The following is a 26,828-nucleotide window of genomic DNA, read 5'->3' as shown; positions in this document are numbered from 1 at the left end:
TGTCAAAATATACAAACATTTAAAATTCTTGGCGATGAGGTAACCCAGCACATGGGTACATTATTGCAATAATTTATAAGCTGCTTCAAATCTACTGCTTTGACACAAGGGGCAGCCTGCATGTGTAACTGTGCTGTGTAATAGATATTGAACACAACACATGAACAGCAGCAAAAAGCTCAACGCTCATGCAAAGATCATTTCTGAACTCAGATTAATGTTTTGACCTGTCACAGTCGAGCTACTTAACAAAAGAGTCAACAGCCCTCAAACACCATTTATAACATTTATTTAAGAATCTCAATGATCTCAACAAAAAAGGGACGTTCAGTCTTACACCGTTCTTCTTTTTCACAGCTGGGAGGGGGTTCTAAAGAAGAAGCGCAGAAAATAAGCCACTTGCGTCCATCGGGTTTCAGATCAAAGTGACTATGAACCAGTCTATGGCACATAAATTAAGAGCATAAGAGCATTTTGTCTTTGTTCATGGGCTTGAGTGTAACACCAGATCGATGTATAGTTTGAAACAAAATGCAGGCTTCAGAATTCAGATTCATCCCTCCAAGGCAGGATTTAGCACTGACTGGAAGCTCACAAGAAAAAAAAAAAACAAGAAGTATGAAAACATCCATATTGTTATTGTCAAATTCAGGAAGAAGGAAGGGAACAACAAGGCTGTTTTGGGTTGTGCTCACGATGAAAAAGGGCCCCTTTTCAAATGAGAGAAAGAAACTAAAAACAATGCGATATGAATCTCTTTTGTTTATTTATACATTTCAGTTTTGTGGAAGGAGCTCTGACTGAAAACATTCAAACGTCAGATGACAAAGAAACCTTTATGTTTCAGTCCATCTCGGAGTGGACTGACTGCTGAGGGTGGTGAGGCAGCATGTATGGTAATACTGCGGATTTTAAGAACTTGTCAGAGGTGCACTAGGAGAGAGAAGGGAGTGGCCTTGTGTGGCGAGGAGGGGGCCTGTGATGATCAGCAGGAGCGCAGGAGTGTGTTGTGCTGGTTCCTGGACAGGGGAGAGGACAGTCGTCTGTCAGTGTGTGCACGGGCTGAGCTGGGGAGAGGGATGAGCCGTTCTGATGCGCAGCCTGTCAGTCCCAGGGCCAAATCACCGCCGCTGGTTCATCCCCGAAAGGTTCTTCAGCTGCAAAACAACAGGAATGGAAAAGGATAAAGTGTCCCAGGTCCAGTCTGGTTCTCTTCGTCCTCTTCAAACTCAGTCTGTGCAATGAAATAAAAATCTTCTTTCAACTAGCAGCCAAAATGAACATGGATCTGGAATGAACAGTGAAAAACACATGCTAAGCTGCATTAATTTAGCTTGCATTTGTTTCACTTTAGTTTGTCCTTTGCAATCTGGTCATGTAAAATGTAAAATTCTCTGTTCTGCTTTTTTTGTAGGTGGACTTAGCACCCTGCTTTGGGGCCATTTAAGTCATTAATGGCAACAACTCAAGGACAGATTTCAACTGAGTAAAAATCAGCTTAACCTTAGTACACCCAGTGTACTTGATGACAAACATAACTTCATTAGACCACCTAACTGAGATTTAGAATATTCCAATTTAATTAATTAAGGCTAAATTACATCAAAGAAAGAAAAAAAATGCAAAAAAACTAAAATGGTGATTGGTCTAAATTAAATCAATTAAAGACTGCAAATATCAAACCCTGTAAGTGCTTTTTGTTTTATACATATTTCCTTCCTTCTCCCAAAGCGAATTGGTTAAATGGTGTGATCCTTACACACACTGCTTCGAGTGAGAGTCCAAACAATAGCCATTTGAGACTAAGAAAATTGCTGAGATGAGCCAGTGAGCAAGAGAAACAACTTACAGTGATGGCAGCTCCCATAATCCCCTGTACCACAGCTTCCCCAGTGGATTTAACCTGTAAAGAAGTAGGCCGACCATCAGCAAAGTACACAAAGCAAATCTGTGTAGTGATATCTACTGTACCATATGTATAGCCACGTAGCCATGCTGCAAACTGAACAGTGAATAAAGACCAAACTAAGAGGACAAATAAATGACAAGCATTCCAATGTTTTCATAACAACACATTAGTTACAAAAAGATTTGTCAGGGGGCATTCTGGAGAGGTCAGCCTTTCAAACTTGGAGCGTGTATTACTTAAAACACTGTTAAATGAACAAATGAGCAATTCACACAACAGTAACACTGAGATCCAGACTCCAGCAGGGTTCCTGCTCTCAGCACCTCTAATGCTACAGAACTGCAAAGTAAAATAGCCAGGCTCATGGCCCAAATCCTGCAGTCTGAAGCTTGGTCATTGCTGGGAAAATTTGATTGGCATGAGAGTGTAGTGCATGATTCCAGACTGGCAGAGTATCACAAGTCATGGAGGTTCTGCTTTTCATCTGACCTGTGCTCTCAGCTTAGAACGTGAGAAGGTTACAAACAAGACCAGGACATTTGGTTCATGCAGCCCATTTGGTGGTTAGCAGTTAATTGATCCAAAGACCTCATCCTAGCGTTTCTTTAAAGAAACCTGGGTACCAGTTGCACCAGTGTGGCTGGGTGTCTCGTTCCAGGCTTCCACAACACTCTGGGTAAAGAACTGCCTGCTGGTCTCAATTTTAAATACACTTCCACCTAGTTTCCACCTGCATGTCCCCTGGTTCATCTTTCACTGTTCATTCAGCTTCTAAGCACAAGAACAAACCTATTCAATCATCCGCAGGGATGTTTCCCAGTTCTTTAACACCTGAGGAGTTCAAGACCAACTACAAAAGCTAGATGCTTATGGGTCTCTGCGTCAGGTGAAGGATTCTTTAGAGCTGGGGCACAATACCAGGGAGGCGGTCAGAGCACTTGTGGTCAAAAAGATGTGTGTTTTCCCTCAGGGATCGGCACCTGCTGGGCAGTGTTGGCCATGTTCATCACATCTTTAATGCGGTTGTCCAGGAAGGTCCAGGTGTCCTGGAAGTCGGGAGAGGAGTCCTGAACCATCACCAGCTCTGTGGTGTTATAGATGCCAGTCAGGGCTGCCCGTCGTGTGTACCAGTTCAGCTGTGGGCACACAATCACACCACTTACCAGACTGGCACAGAAGAACACAACAAAAAGTTACAGATTCATCTAGGTTGTCTGGTTCATCCTTCTCATTTAGTTGTCAAAAGCAGTGTGTAGTGGGAATGCTAAAATTATAGCATTATTAATCACCTAATCGTGCTACAGCAGTGAGAGATCATTGCCATGTTTAGAAACATGCCGCAGAATGACGTGGCCGCACTCACATCGGTAGAGCGGTCCCCAGCGTAGTACCAGATGTCATCCACCAGGGTGGACAGGTGCTTCAGGCTCTCAGGGATGTTCTGGGGCAGCAGCAGGATGCTCATGGCCTGGCGACGGGGAGAGAAAAAGAATACCAGTTTTCAGGAGAACAGCTACACCTCCCATTCCAAAAAAACTGCCCCCCCCTCCTAGGACTGCCATGAAACCAGAAGCCCCTTTCCCCAGTACACAACGCAGTACCTGCGGCCAGGTTTCGATGTATGGGATGAGCATGCGTAGTCTCATTTCCACTGCTTCTCTCAGAAACTCAGCAGGCTTCTTTGACCTGACACAGAAACACACCCGCTCTTTTACCCACGCGCCGACACAAAGAAGCTGCACACTGGGTCAGTCGCAACATGTTGTTGAAGAACAGCTGATTGGGGACAAACGTGTGTTCAATATTTGCATTCAGGAGGAGAGTCCCTTTGTCCCTACACTCTGTGTGTTATCCTTGAATTTCATGACTGTGTGTTTAAGAGATAACAGACAAGACTATCCGTAGCATTAAATGATTGTCTCAAACAGACAAGATCCACAGATGTCAGAACAATAAATGGGTATACAAGGCCCTGCCACTTTGAAACAAGCATGGGTAATAGGTATGAAACTCCGAGCACCAAAAAGTGAGCAATGTCAAAAAGCTGCAGCATCTAAGAAAATAAAATACCATTTCCTCATTTCTGGGTATGTTCATAGGTTATTACTCTCTTCCAGAACAACTAGGCACACTATAAGAGTGCAGCAGCCATAGTCCCAATCACACAGCACACCACAAAGACCCGCAGGCTTGGACCGGGTGAGCGGGGGGGGGGGGGACTCACTCGGCCTGGCCCAGCTGGACCTGCTTGTGCTGCTCCGCCAGACTGTCGGCCAGGCGGGTGTTACACTGAGTGATGAAGTGCAGGACCAGGTCCCCGGCGCCGTTGGTGAACATCCCTGCAGCTGCTGCGGACAGACCCAGAGCCTGACAGACCAAGAGACAGAACGCAAGGGTCAGTGATGAGTCTATCATCCTCATCCTCTGACTACAGCAAGCTGCTCTCTGTAACTGAAGAAATGGGACAACGGTTTCTTTCATTTATGTCTTATTCCCTAAACCTTCTTTTAATACTATTAGTAATATTTCATTATTAAGTGTTAAAGAAAACTCCAAACCTACAATTACATCTGTCATACTATAACCAATAAAGATAGATGCAAGCAATGTTTTCTTCCAAGCAATGCATTATAAAATGCGTGATTAAAATAATGTTTCAATGAATGCCTCCGTGTGAATGGTTTGCATTAGCACCCCGAGTGTTTGCTCAAGCTCCGTGGAAGCCCTCTCACGGCCAGGCGCATGTGCACACATGCGCAAAGGCACACATACATGCGCGCTCCGGGATCACCTGTGCTCCCTCCGCGATCGCGTCCACTGACCAACCGTGCTGCGGCACAAAGTCGAGTGTGGCCGCGAGGATACGGCTCTGCAGCTGCTCCTCCGTCTCGTAATCCTCCCCCTGCTCGCCGCTCTGATCTGCATAGCTGCACAGACACACACGCAGGCAGTGGGAGTGAGGGTCTGCCGCTGCACAAAACCAGCAGCTTGCACAGAAACAGCACCTGCTACACTAATGGCACCTGAGCAGTCTCCAGCCCATAAATATAAAGGAAAACATAGGGGCTCAAAAAGAAATGGTTGAAGATATCCCATTTGGAATGACAAAGTGGGAACCTATCCTCTAACAATCAACATATGTTTACACATGAGCCAGCTACACGCTATCCATAAGGAATATTCCTTTCACAACAACATCCAAATCCAGTACAGATAAGAGAGCCCAGACACAGCCAGTCCAGGCTGGGAGCAGACCTGGTGTTTGTCTGTGAGGACTCGGAGCCAGGTGACGCCTGGTAGTGCTGGTGATAAGAGGAGGAAGAGGCTGTCTGCTCCTGCTTGGAGTCCTCCTGCAATCTCAGCAGCGCAGCTCTGTGGAAACCCCTCTTCACATGGTGACACTGGCTTCTGTGTGCTAGGTAGGCAAGGAGAGAAGAATTGCACAGGATTTTTAAATGCTGGTGCCTTTGTCAAGCCTCTAGGACAGCAAGCTGAAGATGAGGGCATTTAAACTTGGCTTGTCCTGGAGCGGAGGTGTTTTCGGTTGTTTGCGTCAGGCGACCGGAGATGGTATTGTTTTTAACTGCAAACATTTCCAGCTCTACGTTTCATGACATCACTGTCTTTACAGGTCATTGACTGACGTACTTTATACATTTCCTTGACTGCCCCTACGCTAAGCTTGTAAACAAAGTGTTGTCACAAAGGCGCAACTCGCATTTAGCGATAGGTAGGCATAGAAACTACGGGAACGTAAAAAGAACTAAAACAATATACATTTGGCGTTCACCGTAAGAAGAAATCAAAACAATATACGCGGGGTTCGGCTGTTTATCTTTCCAGTTGATTTAGTTACACAACTACAAGTATGTAACTACACGTCGTCACGGAACAAATGTATAACGTACTGCTATATTAATATATCTTACACTGATCAGGATTTATCATTTGATCAGTATACACGCATATGTGTTATATGTGCGCAATAAAAAAAAACAATTGTTTCATTAAATCTCTAAATCCATAGGAACAACAATGCAGACTGTCCTTCACGATCACCTTGCTAGTCTCAGATTCAGACCCAGGTTCCAGAGCGGTCACCAGACTACCAGCAGAAACATGTTGCCCGTCCCGCACCCCAGATCGGAGGCTATAACCCCAGCCCCAGCCCGCCGGATTCTCCCTCTCTCACCAGTTCCCAGGGCCCACAAAACCCTCCCGGCTCTCCAACCTCTGAGCAGCGCCGCCATATCCCACCACAACTGCCGCACGTCATTCGCTTGCGACTCTTTCTGTCTCCGGCCGCCTCTCGGTAAACACGTCAGCGATCTCCCCGGCTTCGGATCGCCAGAAGAAGAGAGAGCCGAGTAAGCGGAGTGTTGGCTAGGTTTGTTACAAAAACCGGTCTGTATCTTACCGTGTGCGTGTCTGGCGTGCGGAAATTAAGACAGTTTCATTTCTGCGTTTCAGTAAGATTAATATAATACTCTGCGCAGGTTCACTCATAAAACATTGTTGGACGAGAGTTGTATGTTAGTTCATAACCAAGGACAACTGAAGATTCAGGTAAGTGGAAAGGTCGTGTGATATATCGAATTTATTAGAATGGTTTGAACTACGATTTGTTTGCTGGGGGCCGCTACATGTCCAGAGGCATTTTATGATTAGTGTAGATCATCACGTTTGGTCCGAACACAGTTTCTTCAGCTATTATTCTTTGATGATAAGCATCGTGTTTCTGTGAAATGAGAAAGGGAATTCTGCTCTGATACAGCTCACTCAGGATAAGTGCAGCTAAAATCAACATTGGTTGAAAGGCATGCTACAGATTACAAATAAATCTATTTTGTAGCTCTACCGCACACGATGGGAGTTTTGGGACGTGACACAACCTGAATAAGCACGTGATCTGTGCATTAAGGGCTTTGTCTTGAGTGTACTTGTACAGCTGGAATCCGCTTTTCTCTCTATTTTTTTACCGAACGTGAAATGTTACTGCTTAACTAGACTCCCTGTAGTTTTAATCGCTCAACTGCCGGCGGGATGGGGTTTGGAAGGGACATTTTATTGGTGCCCCCGCTCAGATTCGGATTTGTAAGGCGATTGGAGTGGGTTGCAGTAAAAGCAACTGCGTCTGGAGAACCTTGTTTACATGCTTCGATCTCAGTCTCGACGTCGACACTGTCAGCCAGCTTCTTTACAAACTTCACACGGTGATGATATTCGATGTCTGTACCTCCCCTGTTTCTATGCTCAGGGCGCCTGAGGAAAACAGATAAAAACTGAAACCAATAGGAACGTCTCCCGAATCACCCTGAATCGCTGACTCACTTCTGCAGCGTGGACAACCTGTCTTCTCATTATCCAGGCTGGCGGGGAGGTTTTTCAAAGCATAATACGGTCTCAAAATATTCTTCTCATGTGGGAAATTAAATTTGAAGGTTAAATCTGCAAACAGACAATGAATTACTGTCTTTTGATAATTTTGGAATTTTATAAGAATTTAGAGAGTTAAGATCTCGGCACTGCAGGAAAAAATCCATTTTGAATGTCGCCCAGTTAGTTTCACGCTGGATGTCTTAATTTGGGCCCTTTCGGTTTTCACTGGCATCTCTACACCAGTGTGGCCAGTTGACTGGGCCTGTATTCGACATCTGAAATCGACAAGAAGCTTGTGAAACTTCAGCTCAGCTGCACGACAGTCTGATCCAAATACAAACCCAAGTATCATAAAATCTGATGCAGGCATGATTGAGATGCAGAATGCAAGGTTTTGAAAACACCCTTTTTTAATTATCAGCTATAAATTGACCAGGGTTAACTGGAAAACTGGCTACCAATCACTGATGGCAATTACAGCTAGAAATTGTGCAGAGTTTACCATGGCCCTAAGATTCTGGACACAGGTTCATATTAGAGCTCACTGATGTAAATACTTAAATTACATTTTTTTGACAATTCAGTTTATTCTTCTAATTTAATTCTGAGCTGAAGACCTCGGGACTTATGAGCTCTAGCACCCTTCAGTATCAGGTCCTGGATAGTCATGCTAGTTGCTCAAGACTAATGTTTTGAGTTCTGTGAATCTGTCTGTCTAGGGCAGTCCGTTAGGGCTGGGAATTTCCTTCTTTGGACCTAACAGCATTGCTTGCCTTGTGAGGTCGAAACCTTCGTCCGGGGACTGGAGGTCTGAGATTGAGCAGTCTTTTCGGCTGTGCCTGCAGGACAGAGGCATGGCGGAGCTGGGCGTGCAGACAGGGCAGAGCGTGCTGCTGATGTGGGGTCACCCATCCAGCCCCAAGGCTTTGAAGGAGCAGGTGGAGAGCCTGCAGAAAGCAGTGGGATCCCAGGGGAAGGTGGCAATAGAAAACATTGACAGACTACGGCTGTGTGAGTATTCCTTCACAAACCCATGTTAACTTTAAAAAAGGCTCAGTAGCTCTGTATGTATTTAGTAATGCCCCCATACGTGGGAATTTTCCACTTGAGGTCCCTTGACATACCCCACTTTCCTGCCTGGGGTATTGTCAGCGTAATTGGTTAAAAATCTGGCTTGGACATTTCAGAATGCAAAATCCAGGAGTCGCTGTGTTGGTGTCATGTGCTTTTGAGCTTGGTTTTGTGTCACCTGTTTATTACCTGATTGTCAAGCCTTTTCGTTTTTGTATGGCTACATTTCAAAATGAAATTACCCAACATGTCCTAGGGCATTTAATTCTAATACTAATGCCCGAATCACGTATTATAATATGTCCCCATGTCTAAAAAAGATAGCAACTACTCATTTAAATTTTGTATCCATAGTCCTGAAACAAACAGATTTTTTCATTTTTTTGTGACTTTCTGTTCAGTAAAAATATATGTTAGTTTTGAAAATCAATGAAAGTTGTCCATAATTACTGTATCGTCCATGAAGGTGAGCTATATACTCACTGGCCACATCGTTAAGCCAAATGAATGACGTTCTGAGTGGTAGACAACACATAGCTGGACTGGAATCATAGAATCTCCTGATCTCCTCCTGTCCCTGCAGCCTCTCACCCGGAGTCCAGCTTCCACTGGGTCCTGTCAGGCCTGCTGCCGGACAGCACTGTCATCCACAGCTCAGAGACCTTGGTGGAGATCGCCCGGGTGCTGAAGCCAGGCGGAAATGTCATCCTGGAGGAGCCTGTCTCGGCCTCAGGTGAGTCTCCAGGCAACCAGGGCCTGTGTGTCCCAGCTTATTTCCCACTGCAGGGCCACTCCAATCAGTCACCATAAAGTCAATCCCGGACTGATGTGGATGGAAATGTTCCCTCATCCCTCAAATCCCCAAGACAATTTTCCATGTTCTGTGAATTGTGACAGTCCTAATTTGAGTAAGACTATATTTTAAAAAAAGTTACCGATTTATATATTGTAAGCAAAAATAAGTCAGGTATTACAAATAACAAATAGCTTCTATGTTTTACTCCCTTTGACATAAAGTACCGTTACTCTCCTTTTGAAGTTAATTGTTATGTTTTTTTTCCCAGAAAGAGAAAAAAAGTTGTCGTTAAAATAGCTGTTTGGGCTCCAAGCACCCCTGAGCGGTAGTGATTTAACAGACTGCAGCTGATACACACAGGAAAGCACTTTGCATGAAAGGTAGCAGGTGCTGGAGTGCCCAGGACCTGGGCAGGGACCTCCTGCTTTGAAGCATGCTTCCGCTGTCAATGGACAGGAGCTGGCCAGGAGCAGGAGTCTAGATTTTCATCTTGTCTTGGTACGGGGACAGAGATGGAAGGAAGGCTATATGAGCCCGTTGCAGCTGAAGCTGAGCGACCAGGTGGAGGAGACGAGATTCAAAATGAGTGGCGCAGACAGACCAGGGCCGAGAGTCTGCTGTGTGATGATGTGGGAGTCCGAGTTGCTGGATATGCAGCCCAGTGGTTTAGAACTGAGGGACTGGGACACTGTGAGGCCAGCATTCATGTTTAATTTGCATTCTGTTCTTCTCTTTAGGTAACAACAACAAAGTGAAAACTCTTAGCAAACTTATTTCAGCCATGAAGATGTCGGGACTGGTGTCTGTGTCTGAGGTACTTTTTGAAACTTATTCCGAGTTTCCGATGACGCAGAATGAGATAGACGAACCCAAACCTGAACTATATTCAGTATTCTAAGATAATTTCCCCCAAACAGCATTTTTATATAATTCCCATTTATTTGAGCATAACAAATCTTATAACTTCATCATAATAACTTCTTTTATTTCTGCTATCACCGTACTTCTTTAAAGCGCACATTAAAAGTGGACCTGCAGCTGTGCTGTTATGGGTAGGGGATTTCTTTTTAAGTTTTACCCATTAAAACTGCTGTTTTGAAAGAAAACGGCAAGGTGGAGCATTGAGATGTATTCACACATAAATGAGCTTCTCTTAAAACAGTATATCAAGTCTGAGGATCTAATATCTTGAATCTTATGGGGTTTGAGCCTGTATTGAAATGGGCCCATAGGGGTACTCCCCTGGGCATGATAGTGCACACCAGTGGGCGCTATTTTGGCTCTGTGACCATTTTTTATGTCCAAGCATCCTCGGGTGACACAGGTGATGTCTGTGCCATTGAGCTGGCTCTGCCTGTGGGAATGTGGACCAGGGGACCTTGTGGATTTGGACCAGATATTTGGACCCACAGGGCAGAACTTTAATGATAGCTGTTTGAAAAGGTCAGCTAGATTTATAAGTACTCTGCACCCGCCAGAAACAAAGTCAAATGGCTCAGAAAGAGGCCTGCAGATTCTAGAAAGTGATCTTGTCATTCCTTTCAAACTGCAAGTGGTCTCTCTTAGATCAAAGAGGTCATAAATGGCTTATCTGGTTGATTATCTCTTAGAACAGCAGCCCATTCCTGAAATGCCTTCTGTTCAAAGGTCAGAACCGAGCCCTTGAGTTCTGAAGCCGCCACGACCGTGAAGGAGGCCACTGGGTACCAGGAGAGTGACCTGTCCAGAGTTCGGATGTCTGCCAGCAAACCCAACTTTGAAGTGGGCTCATCCAGCCAGCTGAAGCTGTCGCTGGGAAAGAAAGCAGCTCAGAAAGGTGCATCTGTCGGGTAGCGAAGGAAATCGCAGGGGGTCGGCCTGGTTTCTCATTTCCTGTGCTGCTTGATCTCGCCGGGCAAAATCGAGAAAGTTGCGTGGCTGCCGTTTGAAGATGCAGGGCAGTGGCTGCGGAGGAGCCAAGTCTTCCTACCAAGTGGTGTCGAGTCCTGTTTGTGACTGGAGACCATTACAAGCACTCCCCCCCCACCCCCCAATTACGTCTGAAAGAGAGCAGGTCAGTGACCAAACACGCGCTCTTTCTCCACAGAGAAGCCCGCCCTGGATGCCAGCACAGCGAAGATGTGGACGCTGTCAGCCAATGACATGAACGATGATGATGTGGTGAGTGCGTGCATGCAGGGTAGGGGTCCCATGTCACATGTCTTCTACTCCAGTCTGGCATATTGTGGTAGCAGTATCTTCTAGGGGATAGTGTCATGGATAAGGATATGGTTATCTCAGTGGGACTGTGACATGAGACAGTTGCCATTAAATCTGAAAGTATGCAGCAGCACAGATGCTATAAAATGCTTTGCAGTGACTTTTAAAGTACTAATAGGTAAGGTGAAACCTAAAAGGCTCTGGAACTATAACACACCTGTCTGCTGTCCAGTGAGAGAAGGTGGTTCTGATGGTCTATTGTACATTTCACTTTGACACTCCTTGTCCACGTCCTGCTGTCAGACAGATTCACTGATGGCTTTTACACTGCAGTTTGAAAAGGCAGGTTGTGTTGAAGTCATTTAAGACGGCACATACCGGGCAGATGCTATACCAAGGAAGGAAGGGCAGTGTTAAAAATTACAGGCAGCTGATGAAGTTTGCTTTTACCATTTGTTAACCGCCTGCTTGGTACAATATATATTTCTGGAGATATGTTAATCCTGTATAAACATCCAATTAAATCAATAAGCAAAATTCAATTTTCAACATGAAATAGCTTTTATTTCTAATACTGAAAAGTATGGCTGACACTTTGAAACCGACAGCTGACTGATCATTATAGTTTATCTGCTCTTGAATGAATGTTTCTGGCCACCTTAGTGATGTCCTGATCCTGTCCCCCCAGGATCTCTTGGACACAGACGCCTACCTCGACGAGGAGGACCTGAAGAAGCCAGACCCGGCCTCTCTGAGGGCCCCCAGCTGTGGAGAGGGGGCAGCCACGAAGAAGAAGGCTTGCAAGAACTGGTGAGACGAGGGAGTCCGTCCCTGCTGGTTCGAAACACATCAGACCTTTTCCAGACCTCTCGAAAGCAGCCATCTTTGTAAAACTAAGCAATAGTTTCTGCAGACTCAGAGTAGCACTATGACTTTTCATTGAAGTTACAAAAATATATTATATCATTGAAACTAAATCTAGCTTGTAAGTGTGGGTAGCAGTTAACTGACCACCATCTTGCCTGTCTTCTCTCAGCACATGCGGGCTGGCGGAGGAGCTGGAGCAGGAGAGCAGAGAAGTCCAGAAGCAGACCCAATCCAAGTCTGCCTGTGGGAATGTGAGTTCATGGGCCGTTCTAGTTCGCCCGTCTAACCCTTCGCCCGTCCAGCACCTCTGACCTCGCTGCCTCAGGCCACAGCAGTATCACCCTGCGGCTTGATCTCTGCAGCTAAGCAGGGCTGGACCTGCGTTTGGTGTTTTTCCCGAAAATCAATGAATAGTTCCAGTATACAGAGGGATTCTTTCCAGACCCAGCCCTCTGTTGTTCTGTCATAGATTATTAAAGATAGCTCTGATGCTACTGTGTCTCCTTCAGTGCTACCTAGGAGATGCCTTCCGCTGTGCCAGCTGCCCGTACCTCGGTATGCCTGCCTTCAAGCCCGGAGAGAAGATTGTTCTGCAGGAGACGCAGCTCACGGATGCCTAAAGCTTTCCGCACTTGAGATGAACTAATATTAAAAATCTTAAATATTAAAATGTACATATTTCAAGAAAAAAATCAAACAGGTGTCTTTCTCCTCTGTCCTATGAGGTTGTGAATAAAGCAGCTTTCTGTATCATGTACACTGTAGGAACAAAGGCTAATAAAGTGGGTGTATTGTTTTTCACACTGCTTCTGCATCCATCAGTCTCTTCTCTTTACACCAGCGACGGGGTTGGAGGTTAGATCTCATCAGCAGTATGAAACTTCTGATCACTGGTTTCACTGTCGCTGCAAATCCAGCTCCGTCATTGAGCCCACTTCCATCTCAAACATGGTCTTGTCTTCCAACAGTCTGTAATCACTATGCAATTCATGTGCATTTGCATCTGAAACAATAGACTTAGCTTGTCTTTTCTAGTATTAAAACCCCTTTATATACAACTTATACTACACAATCTTATTGCGTTATCATACTTCGTTATAAAAGAATTTCGTTATGCCACAATTTAACGTTGAGAAAATCTCTGCTTGTCTGATCCATTCTCCATTTCTAAATACTGATTCTGAAAATGTTACAAAAGAGTAATGTCTCTTTACAAAGTACAACATTTTATCAGAGGCTGAATATATCATCCAAACATTCTTTTAAGCTGAAAACAAAAAGACATACTTCTGAGAGCTGAAACTCCAGTAAATAAGATGCCCTGAGCAATACTACTGAAATTCATCAGCTGTACAGTTATTCATGGTAACACCAAAGAAAACTGCAGATATTTTAAAATCCTTTATTAAAAACAGTCTTTGGTCAATGTGCAGCTGCAGGGGTGAACTCCATAGCAATGTCTCCACTGTGGGGGGGAAAGGTCAGAGTATAGCTCACAGAGTCACAGCCGTCTCCTTCACTGTCCCAGGGGGAACTGAAGAAATACACACCTTGTTTCCGGTGGGGGCTCCATTCACAGGTGCCCTAAGAAGGGACAGATAAAATGGCACAGATGTAACTTAAGGTTTTACCAATATGTGGCGTCCGAATTAATAAGGTTTCCCTAAAGCACCAAATGTGAAAGTTGTGCTTTCACTCTGACTCAGACATGGCTGCTGTCCTGTGTCATCATCAGATTCTCTAAATTAATGTTTGCTTCTTTCCATTTCCTATAGTTTATCACTCAACAGTCCCTAACATGACTGATAGCAAAATGACTCGAAATGTTTGCAATGTATCCTAATAAGTGTTTTAACTGTTTGTGAAGAGGCTGATTCCGTCACCCGATAAACTTCTAACTTCCCCGGTTCTTTTTGGTGTTGATCCTGGAGTTATCCAACAAGTTGACTTTATATGTTTAAGGATTGAGAAGGCACAAATACTTTGAATGCTACAATTTAGCCTAACTTATTTTTTCTTATGTTTTAATGAAGAAGCCACACAATGCAGAGTGAAAGGGGTTACCTGTTCACTGTTGAGCCCTGTGAGGCCTGTGCTCACAGTAATGTCGTCAGTCAGGTGGTATTCCATCCACAAGGCCACTCCATGGCACCTGCCCTTCCTACATATAACACGTGATCAGGACAACCACAGCTCAGTCACAAAAATCACATTTTATTTTACATCTATAGAATCAGCAAGAATGTCTCAATGTTTTCTGCATACAGTAATACTATGGCTCTTCCCCCAAAATCAGTGAGAATATCCAAACTGTAGGAAAACAAACTCTAATACTACACTTTAATAATTCTGTTCCATATAAATGCACTTCAAAAGTCAGTTGGAATTAGTTTCAAAACAACAGTTTCTTTGGATGTTTCAAAACACTGGAAAATATGTCCAGTTGAGTCAAAAATGAGAGCAATTAAGACCAGAATTTACAGTACCTCCTCAGTAGAAGGCTGTTTTTTGTCATTTCCTAATTTAATAATAGCAATCCCATCAGCAGAGATCACATTTGACTGTATGGGAAGTGCTCCTTACTTGCCAAAGGAAGGCCATATTCAAATATCATTCAATATTCATCGCTCTTAGGCTGGACTCTCCAGTTCTGATCTTGGAAGATCAGTGTATCTGCAGAGTTACATTATAAATCAGCTAGTTATTGGCTCAGTTGAACCAGTTTAGCAATTTCTCCTGGCTCTTCAAGTGCTGGTACTTGTAGATATGAGATGTAGAAAATGTACAGAACATGTATCTAACAAAACTGCTCGAACATATAATTACTTATAGTCTTACCGCACAAGCGCTGCTGATCCTTGGCTCTTCATTGGTTGCTCGGGCACACAGAGGCGGAAGTCAAAGGTCATGACCTCGCGTGGCTGGGATAGGGCCCTGCAGGGGTACTCCCACAGGGGGTGAGGCTCAGCCTCCCGGGACTCCCGAAAATCCAGAGAGCGCTGGTGGGGGAGGTGGGAAGGTTAACGATCTCTTTAATGAACTCTTTCACACTATCAGTTGGACATGAAGGTCCAATATTCGAGTTCCATAGTTTGGAGATACTTTACTGAAATGTTTGAAATGTTATGCAATGGTCAGATGAAGAAACAAGATGCTTTCAATGGTTCACATACAGTTTTCCCCTTCATCATGCTGGTGAATTCTAGTGATTTAACTTTTCCTTAACCACCAGAATGGACAGACAGACCATTGCTGCATCACACATGTACCAAACATCAATTCAGCAGAGCACCTACCTGTATCATCTCATCCATGGGACTGACGTCAAACCCCTCGCACAACCCACATGGAGCCCTGATCCGCCACAGGTCCTGAAGAAAGGGGTGGACACAGCTGTGAGCTCTGGGACTGCCTGCCTGCCTGCCTGTCTTTGAAATGTATTGACTGCCTTCTAAAAATGGACAAAACTCACACTAGTAAAACGTCAAATGGACACTAATGCTACAGGTTTAAAACATCTGCAAAACTGAGAAAAGATTTAATGGAATCCTACTTTGCAAAGTAACATGGGATACTTTTGTACACTTAAGAACAGATATGAATCTGTACGTGCCCACTGTACCTTGAACTCCACGGCTGCCATGCACAGGGAGGCCGAGTGTGGCATCACGGTGGCATCTGGGTGCAGGAGCCCTGCCAGGGCAGTGCGGCAGTACCAGAAGTACAGGGAGTGCCAGGGCAGGAGGCTGGTGCTGAAGTAGGGCTCTCCGAATAGCACAGAGATCTGCGGGCACACAGACACGGCCACTGAGACAGGGGCGGGCTGGCAACTTCTTCAGCCAGGAGGAAACTAAAGAGTAACTTCCCCAACAGGTTAACTGACTCTGAGGCGACTTAGTCTGACTGAGGCCACTGTCTGTCAGCCTCTGCCTAATGAGCCCTCGCAAACATGTACCTCAGTTTCCTCCGTCTAGCATCTGAAGTATTTGAAGATACAGACAAGCTCACAGTGTCGCACAGAAAGAATGCGTCTTTATTTGCATATTCATTAAATGTTCCCATCCACAGTGAGAAGCGGGTTTGGATAGCCTACAATGTTACAACGGCCACCGGCTGCCACTGTAAGTTAAAAAACAGATGCAACAGCACAACGTTTTGCCCTTTTGTTTCTTTAACACTCGGCCCAAAGCAAAGTGCAAAGTAAGGATCAAGGCAGCGTGGAGCTGTGACTGAACAGAGGCCTGCAGGCAGGCTCAGGCTGTTCCCAGTCTCCCTGGCAGCTCCAGCGGGCAGGGCCCTGTCTTACCTGATTCCCTCCCACACTGCTGACGGTGAGCTGCTCGGGACGACTCTCCAGAACCTCCACTGCTCCGTTCAGGGCGCTGGCCTCCAGGACCTCGGAGAGAGAGGAGGGAGGGGGGCAGGGAGTGAGCACCAGGAGACTCTTTTCAAATTGTGTCAGTCTCTCAAGTCTTTGAAAAGCAACAAGCAGGTGTGAACAACACCTTTTGTTAGGGGAGTGTATCAAAATTCAAAATGCATTTAGTATTTACTGAATACGGAGCAAGCCGCTGTGAAGTATTTATTCAGCAACATGCTTCGAGAAACTCTTATTTTGAGGTTTAGCGTTATCTGGGTCACTAGCTGACTGGGACTGGGGCTGCCCCAGTGCCAGGAGCAGGCTGGAATAAGCTCCCTGCTTGGACCTGCACCTCCTGTACGTGACTAAGGAGATGACAGCGTGTCACAGGATGAGCAGCTCGATGAAGTAGGTGGGGAGCCTGTCTGCACCAGCTCATTCTCCTTGTGTGGGTACAGGGATACTCACTGTGAACAAAACGTGAACACAGTCCAGCCATTCCAAACTGGGCGGATATATGGTAAAAACATACTGCAATTGGCGGATTCTAATTTAAAAAAAATCTCATCTGTGAATCAAAATATAGAGTATATCTCTTTTCAGCTTTCTTTTTTCGCTACTGTATCCTTAAAATTGCTTCTTGCCTTCTGGATAATGACTAGAAGGCACTTCAGTTTATTAATACTGTTGGAGCACTACACTGTTCCAGACAAAGCAGAGCACAGCAGGCAGGGTGTAGTTATGGAGGACAGCGACCAGAAGACACTAATGTACAAGTAATGTGACTTCAGTTCAAAACACAGGCTTTACATATGTGTCTTTATTTGGGATTTAGGGGTTTTATTTAGGAGCAAATGAAAGAAGACACAGACATGCAAACAGCTTCATTCGAGCCAGCCTCTCCACTGCATCAAGGCAGCCTTTTTTGTTGTTGCTTTGTAATAATCCGGAGAGCTCACGTGAAAACTCACAGCAGTAGCAGTTAGCAGCACCACTTGTGTAGTGCAGTTTAGTCCCCTTTCCCACAGTCAACTTACCCGCTCGATCACCTGCTTAGACATCGTTGAGCTTTCCAGACTGTACACCTGCCGAGAGACAAGGACAGAGAGACCACCGTTGTCAGAAGGACACAGAACCAGATTTCCAAAAGCCAAAGGTTATTTTCCAATCAGTTTCCCTTCATTAGTGAATTAATCATTTTCTTCATTATCCTCCCTCTTGCTTTGCATCTCAGCCCCTGTACTGCCGGAGGTGAATGACGAGACAGGGGCGGAGTGGTGGCACTGTGGCTAAGGATCTGTGCCTGTGGCTGGAAGGTTGCCGGTTCAAATCTCGGGGCCAGCAGTGGAATCCTACTTGTTTGGGCCCCTGAGCAAGGCCCTTAACCCCAACTGCTCCAGGGGCGCTGTATAAATGGCTGACCTCAAGCTTCTCTCTCCCCGTCTGTCTGCCTGTGTGTCTCATGGAGAGCAAGCTGGGGTATGCGAGAAGACAAATTCTTATGCAAGAAATTGTATATGGCCAATAAAGTGATCTGATCTTATCTTACAGTCTGCGTGGCACTGTGGATACACAAGCCAACCTGCGCTTAAGCAAGACCTTTTACTGCACGAGAGCCCTCCTCCTCCTCTGTCGTTTTCACATTAACGAGAAAGGGATCGGAGAGTGTGGTGGAGAGCCGCAGAGCAGTACCTTCCGTGCTCCCAGGAGATGAGCGAGCGCGGGCAGCAGGCTCCCGTCACTGACGCCTAGACACACGCTGTCCTGGCGCAGCACCTGCAACGCAGCAGACGAGGCCTGTGAGCGCAGCGCCAGCGGGATTCCTCGCGGTCAGTCTTCCCCGCATGGCCTGCACCGCCACGGGCTTGCAAGTTGCAAGAGAGCTAAATCAATCTATTTAAAAACAGAATTCATTCGCTATTTACTTCCAGACATCACCGTGACCTGTCCATGCCTTGAGCTCTTGCTGCTGGAGTGTCTCCTATAAAAGACATCCGAGAGGCAGCAGCCTCAGGGACACATCTCTGACGGCACCTCTGACTCTCAAGACTTTTAAAGTTTAAAAAAGCCAACCCGCCTACAACACCTCTGCCATTGAGGGATTGAATACGTTTCATTGCCAGAACAATTGAGGTCAAAACTAACCATTTCACATTAACCATGTCTTCTGCTTTAAGTCCTCCATGATGTGCAAGGGTGAATAAGCAGATATTGGTGGTGCCCCATTTCTTTTGCCTTTGGGAGTGTTTTTAATGTGCGTCTCATTTCAGTATATTAACACTACTTATTTCATTACGGAAGAGCCCTGTATACCTAGACCACATACAGGATCATGATGTGTCCTCTTGGCTGAAACAAAGTGCTACGCTTTCATGACCAGATTCATATACATACATTCAAATTGACTTTCGACCTCAGCCAAGAGCGTTATGGCAAGCCTTTAGCTCATCGGTTCTCTGAAGACTGAGTTAACTAAACTTAAGAACCCACCCACACAGATACTGGAAACTCACGCTGTGCAGGGCCTGGATGTAGCTCTCAGTCCTGTGGGGATCGTTCAGCTCTCCAAATCGCGGCCTCGTCCACACCAGATGCGCCTGGCAGGTGCAGCGTGGTATGCACACACCCAGCTCATTGTCGCCGCCCTCTTGGCTGTACAGGAGAGGCACAAATTACACATACAGCACTTAAACACATTTAACCAAGCTGGTCATCATAAAGAGATGAGGAATGATACACACACGACAGAACTCCAGGCATGAAAAGGAACAGGCACAATCACAGCAGTATGTAGCCGTGCAGCCTTGTGCTTCAGGGTAGGTCTGACGCACACTCATGCAGTAAGTTGATGCTCGCACCAGAGAAAAACCTGAAGCAAGGGCAATACAAGAAAACTGCACAAAATACAATGGTAATAACACGTAATTCAATCTGAAGTGAAATGAGATAAAAGAGATGATACAGTCTAGACTCCTGCCAGAATCATGCACTCAGATTTCTATCTGGCTCCAATCATTTGCCCCTGCAGCTGGCTTAAGAAAGACGACACTCCGGTTACCTGTGTTTGCGCAGGCTGTACCAGAGGCTGTAGTCATCGCGGTTAACCGTCAGGTTGACCTTCTCTCCCTCTGCCAGCAGCACCTCCGCCGGAAGGAAGTACACACACTGCATCCAGTGATCACGCCACTGCAGCACAAAACAGCCCATCAGAGCTCCTTTTAGCTGTCATTCTGAGCTCTTTGGACAACCAGAAAACAGAGCCTCACAAAGTCACACCCATGTGCTTTTCAGGACCCCGCCCCTACGCTGTGCAGCCAATTGGAAGCACTTTCTTCCATACCCCAATGGGCCTTTCAGCCAATCAGAAATATAAACAACACCCCAGTGTTCCACAGCCAATGAGGAACCTCTAGTAGCAGTGAGATCAGCCAATGAGAAACATGTACAACAAACCTCGTAACAGAAGTTTTAGGGACTATCTTAAGATTACACACGAATAACAGCTGAGCATCCTATTTAAACCCTGACCCACCCTGCTTCCCACAATTTGAAGCTTTAGCCACTCAAGCTCCCTCTCCGCCAATTACTGAAGTCCACCCACTCCAGCCCTCCTCAACACACAGTCCCAGCCCGATCACTCACCGGGTATGTGTCTGGGTCAGGGTACGTCCAGCTCGGAGCCATAGTGCAGGTGATGGTGCCCTCCGGGTCCATGTCAATATCCCACCAGGACAGGACCACCTGTGCCCGGCCTGCGGTGAGGGCTGTGAAGCTGGCGCTGTGCCACTGGGGGGCACTGCTCACTGGCTGACTGAAATCCACCCTGGAGGAGGGAATATGGAAGACATTCGATCATGTTGTTTCTCTGGCTTCTTTCAGGAAGCAGCTGGATAACACTACCAACTAGCTACACTACTGAACTACCAAACGAGCTAGGGCACTTGTAACCCTTCTTATTTTCCTGTTTGAAGTCCTGAAACTGTCCTGAAAAAGACCTACAGCACTATGGTCAATCAGCAGTGTTTAAGTCTCCTCCATTTTATGCTTCTTACTGTGTCACAGAAGGACTGGGTCCTTGTTTTCCCCTCTCCAGGAACTGAGGGAGGGAGGCAGCGAGCCCACACACAGACGTGACTGGAGCTGGGTTGCCTGCCAGGGTGTGCTAAGTGGCCGTGTTGGGGCGGCGTTCAGCTGCGAGCTGCTGTGTGTGAGCTTCAGAAGTGTCTGTGCACGCCGGTTTACCTGAACATGGTGCAGAGTGGGCTGAGGGGGGTAAACTGTGAGGGGGACACCTGGCTCAGCTGGATGTCACAGACCGCGGGCGCCCCAGCACACAGCCCCACCTCGGGGGGCGGCAGCAGCTCGTGGTTGCCCACTCGCATGGGCAGCAGGCGGGCCCAGCTCCACAGCCTTTCAGACTGGACCAGCTGGGCATAGACTGTGGCTCTGTGGGGCACTGCCTCGCACCCCTCCTGCAGAGAGAGGAGGGACAGGCTCAGCCTTGGGCCTGCCGAGTTCTCTACACGCGTCAGGTGTGCACACAACCCTCTGCTAACACTCTGCTCCTGAGCCAGCACATACACAAAGCATTATCTCCGTACATCTACAACCACTGCTCATTTACAATCTGTCGCCCATGGGCGGCCGCAACAGAGAGGGAAAAAATCATTTTCACTTCTTTCTGCAAGAACCAAAATGAAAAACAGAAAAAACAGGGATAACAAGGGGATTACAGGGAAGTGTTGTGCTGCTGCAGCACGAGTTAATATTTCTGAATTTGTATGGTAATCGTACCCTATTACCATTCACCATGTTTTCACAATGCTCTGCTACATTCCCCAAAGAATCATTACACCATGCTAGCTGCACACAATGGTACCCGCTGTTAACGTCTGTAAGGGCAGTGACACTGATGCCATTATAGTACACTAATAACATTCATCTGTCTCTCTGTCAGAAATCTGTCAAGACTCTACTATAATGACAAAGCTCTTCTTCAAAAAAGGAGGAACAAGGTAATATTTTTCTATATACTTTTCTACAAGTTGCCTGAATATATGCCAGATACAAGCTAAGTGCCCTGTTCTCGCAATTGTGGTTGAAGTGAGCGGACCGCTCCTCACCTGCACAAGGTGCTTGTGAGCGTGCTCGTAGCTGGGCAGGGCCCCCTCTCCGATGAGCTCCGTGTCGAAGAGCTCCGTCACCAGGATGTTGGCCCGTGTCTGCATGTCACCCTCTGACAGACACAGAAGAGGATGTTAGCATTACCACTTGTAAACACAGCTCTGAGACACTGAGGACGAATCAGTCAATGGCGACCTGAAATAGTGCTTCTATCAGCAAGATGCTTTAATTTCATTCTCAAAGAATCTCAAAGCACTTTACATGTAAAAGGGAACAAACTTCATCCACCCACTACAGGGCAGCAGCCCCACTGCACTTCAGATCTGGTGCAGTGAGAAATGACTTCACCAGCTGAAGAAAGGTGGAATTTTAGGCAGGCTACGTTGTGCAAGCCCGGGGGCAATTCAGCCAGGACACAGGGACTAATAGCCCTATCCTCACAGTAGCACGCTGGGATCATTAATGACCGATAGTCAGGACCTCAAATTAATGTCCCATCCAAAGAATAGTTTTTCCTATAGCACAGTGTCCCAGATCACCACACTAGACCAGAGGGAATATAACTGCCTACTGCCCATGCCACCTTTTACAACTGCAACTTGGCATGGACAACAACTGTCTTCCTGATTGACATCAAAGGTCTTTCATGACACTGTCTTTGAATACACGAGCTAAAAGCACCCTGTACTTCTCAGACGAAGTGCTGTAACAGGACAGGGACTGGGGGGAGCTAACCTGGCCCCACTGTGACCTCGGTGGAGTGTTTATTGATGATCTTGATCTTATCCCGGAAGCCATTCTTCTGCACGATTTTCTGTGCCGCCTCAGCCATGGGCTTGAAGACCTGTCGGAGACGATAAGGGCACTTCAGAGCGGAGCTGACGGAGAGACACCGTTCCTGAGGCCAGAGCCGCCTTGCTAAACAACAGGACACGACACTCAGCACAGACTGCAGAAAGCACAGACATCCACGCGTGGCAGGTGAAGACTGACAACAGTCACATCATAATAACAACAACAACAATAATAATTCCTTACACTTATACATGTTCACCACACAGGAGCTATCAGTGGGGAGGAGTGCTTTACTGGAATGAAAACCAAAGGATTCAGCGGTTGTCCAGGAAATTATTAGGAAGGATTTTTTTTTTCCTGGGAAAGAGTGACAACCCTTCTCCAAAGACATCAGTTCATCTTCTGTTTTTTTCAATGATTGTTAACATCAAGCCATGCCTGATACACAGAACCAGCTGGTATTGGTATTGTGCCTGTTCTGTTTCATGCTATGTATTTTTTCCATCAACCTCTATCTGTTTCAGCCTTCAGTTAGAGCTACACAATGTGCATAACGCACTGAAACACTACTTTCAAATAATTCGCTGTACTCGGAATGCGACAGCTATAAAGGTAACTGTATGCATCAAATACTGTACATAGACTCCGGTTTGAAAACCTTCATGCTCAAGCCAGCACACACTGATAACCAAGATGTCTGTATGTTGGATGTATCCGATTCCATCTCTGGGCTTTAATTCTCACGTTCCTCGGGCTCCCATCTCCTCTCTCACCTCCACAGCGTAGCAGTAGTCCGCCCCCGCGCTGATGGCCATCATGGACAGAAGTCCGGTGCCCGTGCCAATGTCCAGCACCACTGCCCGCTGGCCCCGAGCCCGCACGCGCGCCACAGCAGCCCGAATGCCCAGGAAATACTTCTCATTCTGCCAGATCGCAGAGAGGGGACAGATAAAGGAACAACAGAGCCACAGAGTGGATGGGCTGCAGACAATATCGCTGAGCACAGTAACGTTCAGCTTCGCTTCACTTCACTAGTGCAGGACTCTGGGGGCAAAGATCTTGGATGTCTGTTATCCTGCTGAGCCCAAAACTCTTCTGCTGCACTGTGAGTATGTACCATCTAAACCCCTCTCCCATGTCAGAAGTTTACGCTATAAAAAAGATGATGCATTCATACTTCCATAAAATTCTGGAGACTGTCTCTTGTCTAAGATTGCTCCAGTTGAGGGGTCTAATTAGTTTTTAAACATTTCATATTAAGGTCCAATATTTGTCAGACAAGAACATCAAAGGTTTGCATTTAGTTAAAGAATATGGCTGAGTTCAGAGAGGCACACCTACCCGATCTGTGTCATGAAGCATATCTGCATAGGAGGACCTGTAACAGACAGAACAGCCACAAATACATCACAAATCACAACGGGGGGCTGAAACAAGCACACGGAACTGGGGTCAACTGTTTTGGCCATGTATGCAAAATATTAGACTGAATGTAACCATACGAACAACTATTAAAACTTAAAAATGTACAAACGACTGTAATTGTGCCTCTGTCACGCTACTTGGTGAGAAGGCCAAGAGCTTTATTCAAGCCCGTGAGCTGGGATAAATCAAAATGACAATAAACTATCAAATGCGTACTTTACACTTGGTGCTGAGAAGGTTCTAATGTCCAACTCAAGAGAAGCCATCCCCAGCTTGGTTTTGTCAGTCAAACCCTCTTGGTCATAATGCCTTTAGACAGATTGTTTAAAAAGCGGTAATCAATACAGAGAAGGCCAGTGATCAATAGGGCACCAGGAGGATAAAAGGTAGCTGTCGGGCAAACAGACATTGGAAGTCAAAGTTATGCTTATCATCATAATCATAATAGTCACAGTTGGTCAGCATTCTCTACTTCTTTAGAGCAGCACTTGATAGGGACTGTGTTTAATGTTTGCTCATGTAGTTTAGCTTCAATTTAACCCTGAACCTTGCCTCTACTGTCTATACTTACAAAGTTATTAAAAAAATCTTAATAGGACATAATTCCAGTTGGAAACTGACTCTGTAGGTCTGTGACACATGGGAGTACTAAAAGATTAATGTTTTTACATTTTTTTTTAATATACAGTTAATTAAAAACGTCAGGCTACTGCGTTGTAAATCAGTGAAAGACGTGTAAATCGAACTCAGGCAAACACCTCTGCGAAGCAGGTAACCCTCTCTGCAGAGAACAGCTTAAACAACGGCTTCGTGTTTGAAAAAGCAAGATGTGCTGCGCAGGTGTTCAGTTTCAAAGATTTAGCTTCAGTACTGCGCCCTGGATTATTGACAGCGTTCGACAAATTGTTTTTTATGCGTTTTCAACCATCACCGCCATCTACCGTAGATGCCCACTTGAATCCGTTTCCTGCATCCGACTCGATGTTTGGCAGCGTCATGGTATTTCACAGCAGTCCATGATAACTGACCGCCTAAAACCGCTCATCCCGGCGCCTACTGTCAATTAAATTCTAACCGTATAAATTAATGAACGGATCCTTAGGTGTGCGTGTGTTTTACAGTATGTGGTGCAAGGTTGGTCCATCTAACACAAAATAACCCAAATAATCCATCATTCCCGCAATTGTGAGCTAAAATTTAAGAATGTTTGAAAAAATAATCTAACCCCCTTTCCTTATCCAAATATCAATTAACCCTTTATGTTGACACAGGGAGTAATCAGTTGATCGGTAAATGAAAAAAGGATCAGTACACTGGACAGCGATTTTCTCATGCGGGTTGTTCAGCGCAACCGAGGCGGGCAGTGAGATGACATCTTTAGCTCCCAGCCATCCGATAATGCCGACAGGTACGTGCTTCGCTAACTCTGTCGTATTTGTTCAGTGACTAGCCGACAGACGGTTTTTTTTTCAGTCTGATCTTTCGGGGGGACCTCTGCGATTTTACACAAATAACCCACTTTGGTCAGTCACACAGCGGACAAAATGGACGCTAGCAAGACGAAACAAACTACAGCACTAATCAAAACCTTAATTAACTGGCCGTAGCTTTCTCTGCAGCGTATTTGTTCTCTCTAAAACGTCTGAGATAGAACAGATATACCCATTTGAACCATAAACGTCTTCATCGTTCAACAAAATAAGTGCTAGATTATTTTGCAGATCTAATGAGTACTTATCTGCGGTTTCTTAATAATGGACGGGGTTCGGTTTGTTAATTTAATCTCAGACGCAAAGGACCTAATACTTTAAAACCAGCTTTGTCGCAAAGATACAAGATTCGGGTGATGGGAGTTCGTGTGCGGCACTTTACCGGGCGATCTCCTGATGATAATCATATTCTTCGCTTTCTTCAACCCAGTCCAGGGCTCCGGTGGTAGGATTGGCCCGGCCACAAAACGTCTTCATGTTTTTAATTCGGCCTGCTTGGAGAGGCTCATCTAACACTGCTTTGATTAATGGGTAGACGGTGCTTCACTCTCATCCCCTACGACAACATTAAGACAGCATTGCTGGCAAGGGCGCAGCCATTTTCCTTTCTCGGTAGCAACGCCCACCCCCGTCACATGACACGAGTGTCGTGTTTCCACTACGAAGTGGAATATTTTTTTAAATCTCAAAATGCTGAAAATAATAACCAGTGGAAATGAGACCCAAAACGAAGTTTTGCACCGTACAGGTTACCATATATTCTTCATAAGCGTAACAGGGACATAATATGTTCTAAATCTAACAAAAAGTAGTGGAATAAATTTGTACCTTTTCAGGATTGATAGCTACCTTCAGGATTAAAACAAATAGAAACGAGTGCAAACTGACCAGGTAGAGTTTACGTCGTACATTCCCAGCATTAAAATGTGTTGTATTCTTCGTTACTGGGTCAATACACTCCACAGATGCTTGATCAGTGGTATGCGGAGCTTCTCTCCTACAAGGATGGAGTGCAGACGTGGAGAAATGTCTGAATTTCTTTTAAGTGTGTCAATGTAAAAGTCGGATGTTGTGGGTTTTCCTCAGTGGCATAAGCAATGTATCATCTGAGGTGTGCTCAACTTCATGTGTTATTATCCTGTTTTGTTCTTGATGTCATTTTTGTCATTTCTTGTTTTGCTTATTTATTATCTATTTTTGGTTTGTTTCAGGATTGAAAAGCCAATAAAGACATTCCAGAAACCAATGGGCGCTATTTTTCAAAATTTATGTTGCATTTCCCAGTGATGCATCATGTTCTTCATAAAACATGAATAGATTCAATTTAAAATAATATTTTTCTACATAAAGTTCAATTTAAGTAACATTAAAATAAAGTATAATATTGAAAAATTCAAAAACAAAAATACAGCT

At 45.5% G+C, this 26,828-nt stretch overlaps 4 protein-coding genes across 8 annotated transcripts in view; 2 read left to right on the top strand and 2 right to left on the bottom strand.

Moving 5' to 3' along the window:
- Window positions 1–273: 273 nt before the first annotated feature.
- coq9 (coenzyme Q9 homolog (S. cerevisiae)) lies at window positions 274–6,223 on the bottom strand. Its single transcript, XM_088938569.1, has 9 exons — window positions 6,102–6,223; window positions 5,165–5,324; window positions 4,701–4,836; window positions 4,134–4,276; window positions 3,511–3,595; window positions 3,273–3,377; window positions 2,890–3,045; window positions 1,850–1,903; window positions 274–1,157 (listed from the first exon to the last, which is right to left on the bottom strand). Exons 1-9 carry the CDS (start codon window positions 6,157–6,159, stop codon window positions 1,122–1,124), a joined length of 933 nt encoding a protein of 310 aa, XP_088794695.1. The 5' UTR covers window positions 6,160–6,223; the 3' UTR covers window positions 274–1,121.
- Window positions 6,200–13,027, top strand: ciapin1 (cytokine induced apoptosis inhibitor 1). Of its 5 annotated transcripts, none has more exons than XM_088938563.1 (10): window positions 6,278–6,296; window positions 6,406–6,475; window positions 8,134–8,299; window positions 8,943–9,092; window positions 9,893–9,969; window positions 10,803–10,971; window positions 11,242–11,315; window positions 12,043–12,164; window positions 12,391–12,472; window positions 12,731–13,027. In XM_088938563.1, the coding sequence occupies exons 2-10, from the start codon at window positions 6,440–6,442 to the stop codon at window positions 12,839–12,841; spliced, it is 987 nt and encodes a 328-aa protein (XP_088794689.1). In that variant the 5' UTR covers window positions 6,278–6,296; window positions 6,406–6,439; the 3' UTR covers window positions 12,842–13,027. The 5 variants fall into 5 exon arrangements, with proteins under 5 accessions (XP_088794691.1, XP_088794693.1, XP_088794689.1 ...); XM_088938564.1 differs by having other exon boundaries at window positions 6,295–6,313; XM_088938568.1 differs by lacking the exon at window positions 6,278–6,296 and adding an exon at window positions 7,167–7,309 and having other exon boundaries at window positions 6,459–6,475.
- A 582-nt stretch (window positions 13,028–13,609) lies between these two features.
- Window positions 13,610–26,045, bottom strand: prmt7 (protein arginine methyltransferase 7). Its single transcript, XM_088938634.1, has 17 exons — window positions 25,798–26,045; window positions 23,842–23,878; window positions 23,274–23,423; window positions 22,441–22,549; window positions 21,705–21,817; window positions 20,824–21,053; window positions 20,224–20,404; window positions 19,640–19,767; window positions 19,095–19,233; window positions 18,274–18,357; window positions 17,619–17,666; window positions 16,528–16,617; window positions 15,844–16,005; window positions 15,518–15,592; window positions 15,060–15,220; window positions 14,286–14,382; window positions 13,610–13,805 (listed from the first exon to the last, which is right to left on the bottom strand). The coding sequence occupies exons 1-17, from the start codon at window positions 25,890–25,892 to the stop codon at window positions 13,644–13,646; spliced, it is 2,061 nt and encodes a 686-aa protein (XP_088794760.1). The 5' UTR covers window positions 25,893–26,045; the 3' UTR covers window positions 13,610–13,643.
- LOC148817062 (diacylglycerol O-acyltransferase 1-like) overlaps window positions 24,675–26,828 on the top strand; it is a 19,696-nt gene continuing 17,542 nt past the window's right edge. The window contains exons 1-2 of the mRNA XM_088938635.1: window positions 24,675–24,696; window positions 25,197–25,333. The gene's annotated coding sequence lies outside the window, so the exon portion shown is untranslated. The remainder of the gene's footprint in view (window positions 24,697–25,196; window positions 25,334–26,828) is intronic.

Source organism: Atractosteus spatula, chromosome 21 (assembly GCF_055471065.1).
Source record: "Atractosteus spatula isolate fAtrSpa1 chromosome 21, fAtrSpa1.hap1, whole genome shotgun sequence".
Classification (NCBI taxonomy): domain Eukaryota; kingdom Metazoa; phylum Chordata; class Actinopteri; order Semionotiformes; family Lepisosteidae; genus Atractosteus; species Atractosteus spatula.
Note: the sequence above shows the minus strand (reverse complement) of the source record. Positions and strands in the feature narration are given on the sequence as shown.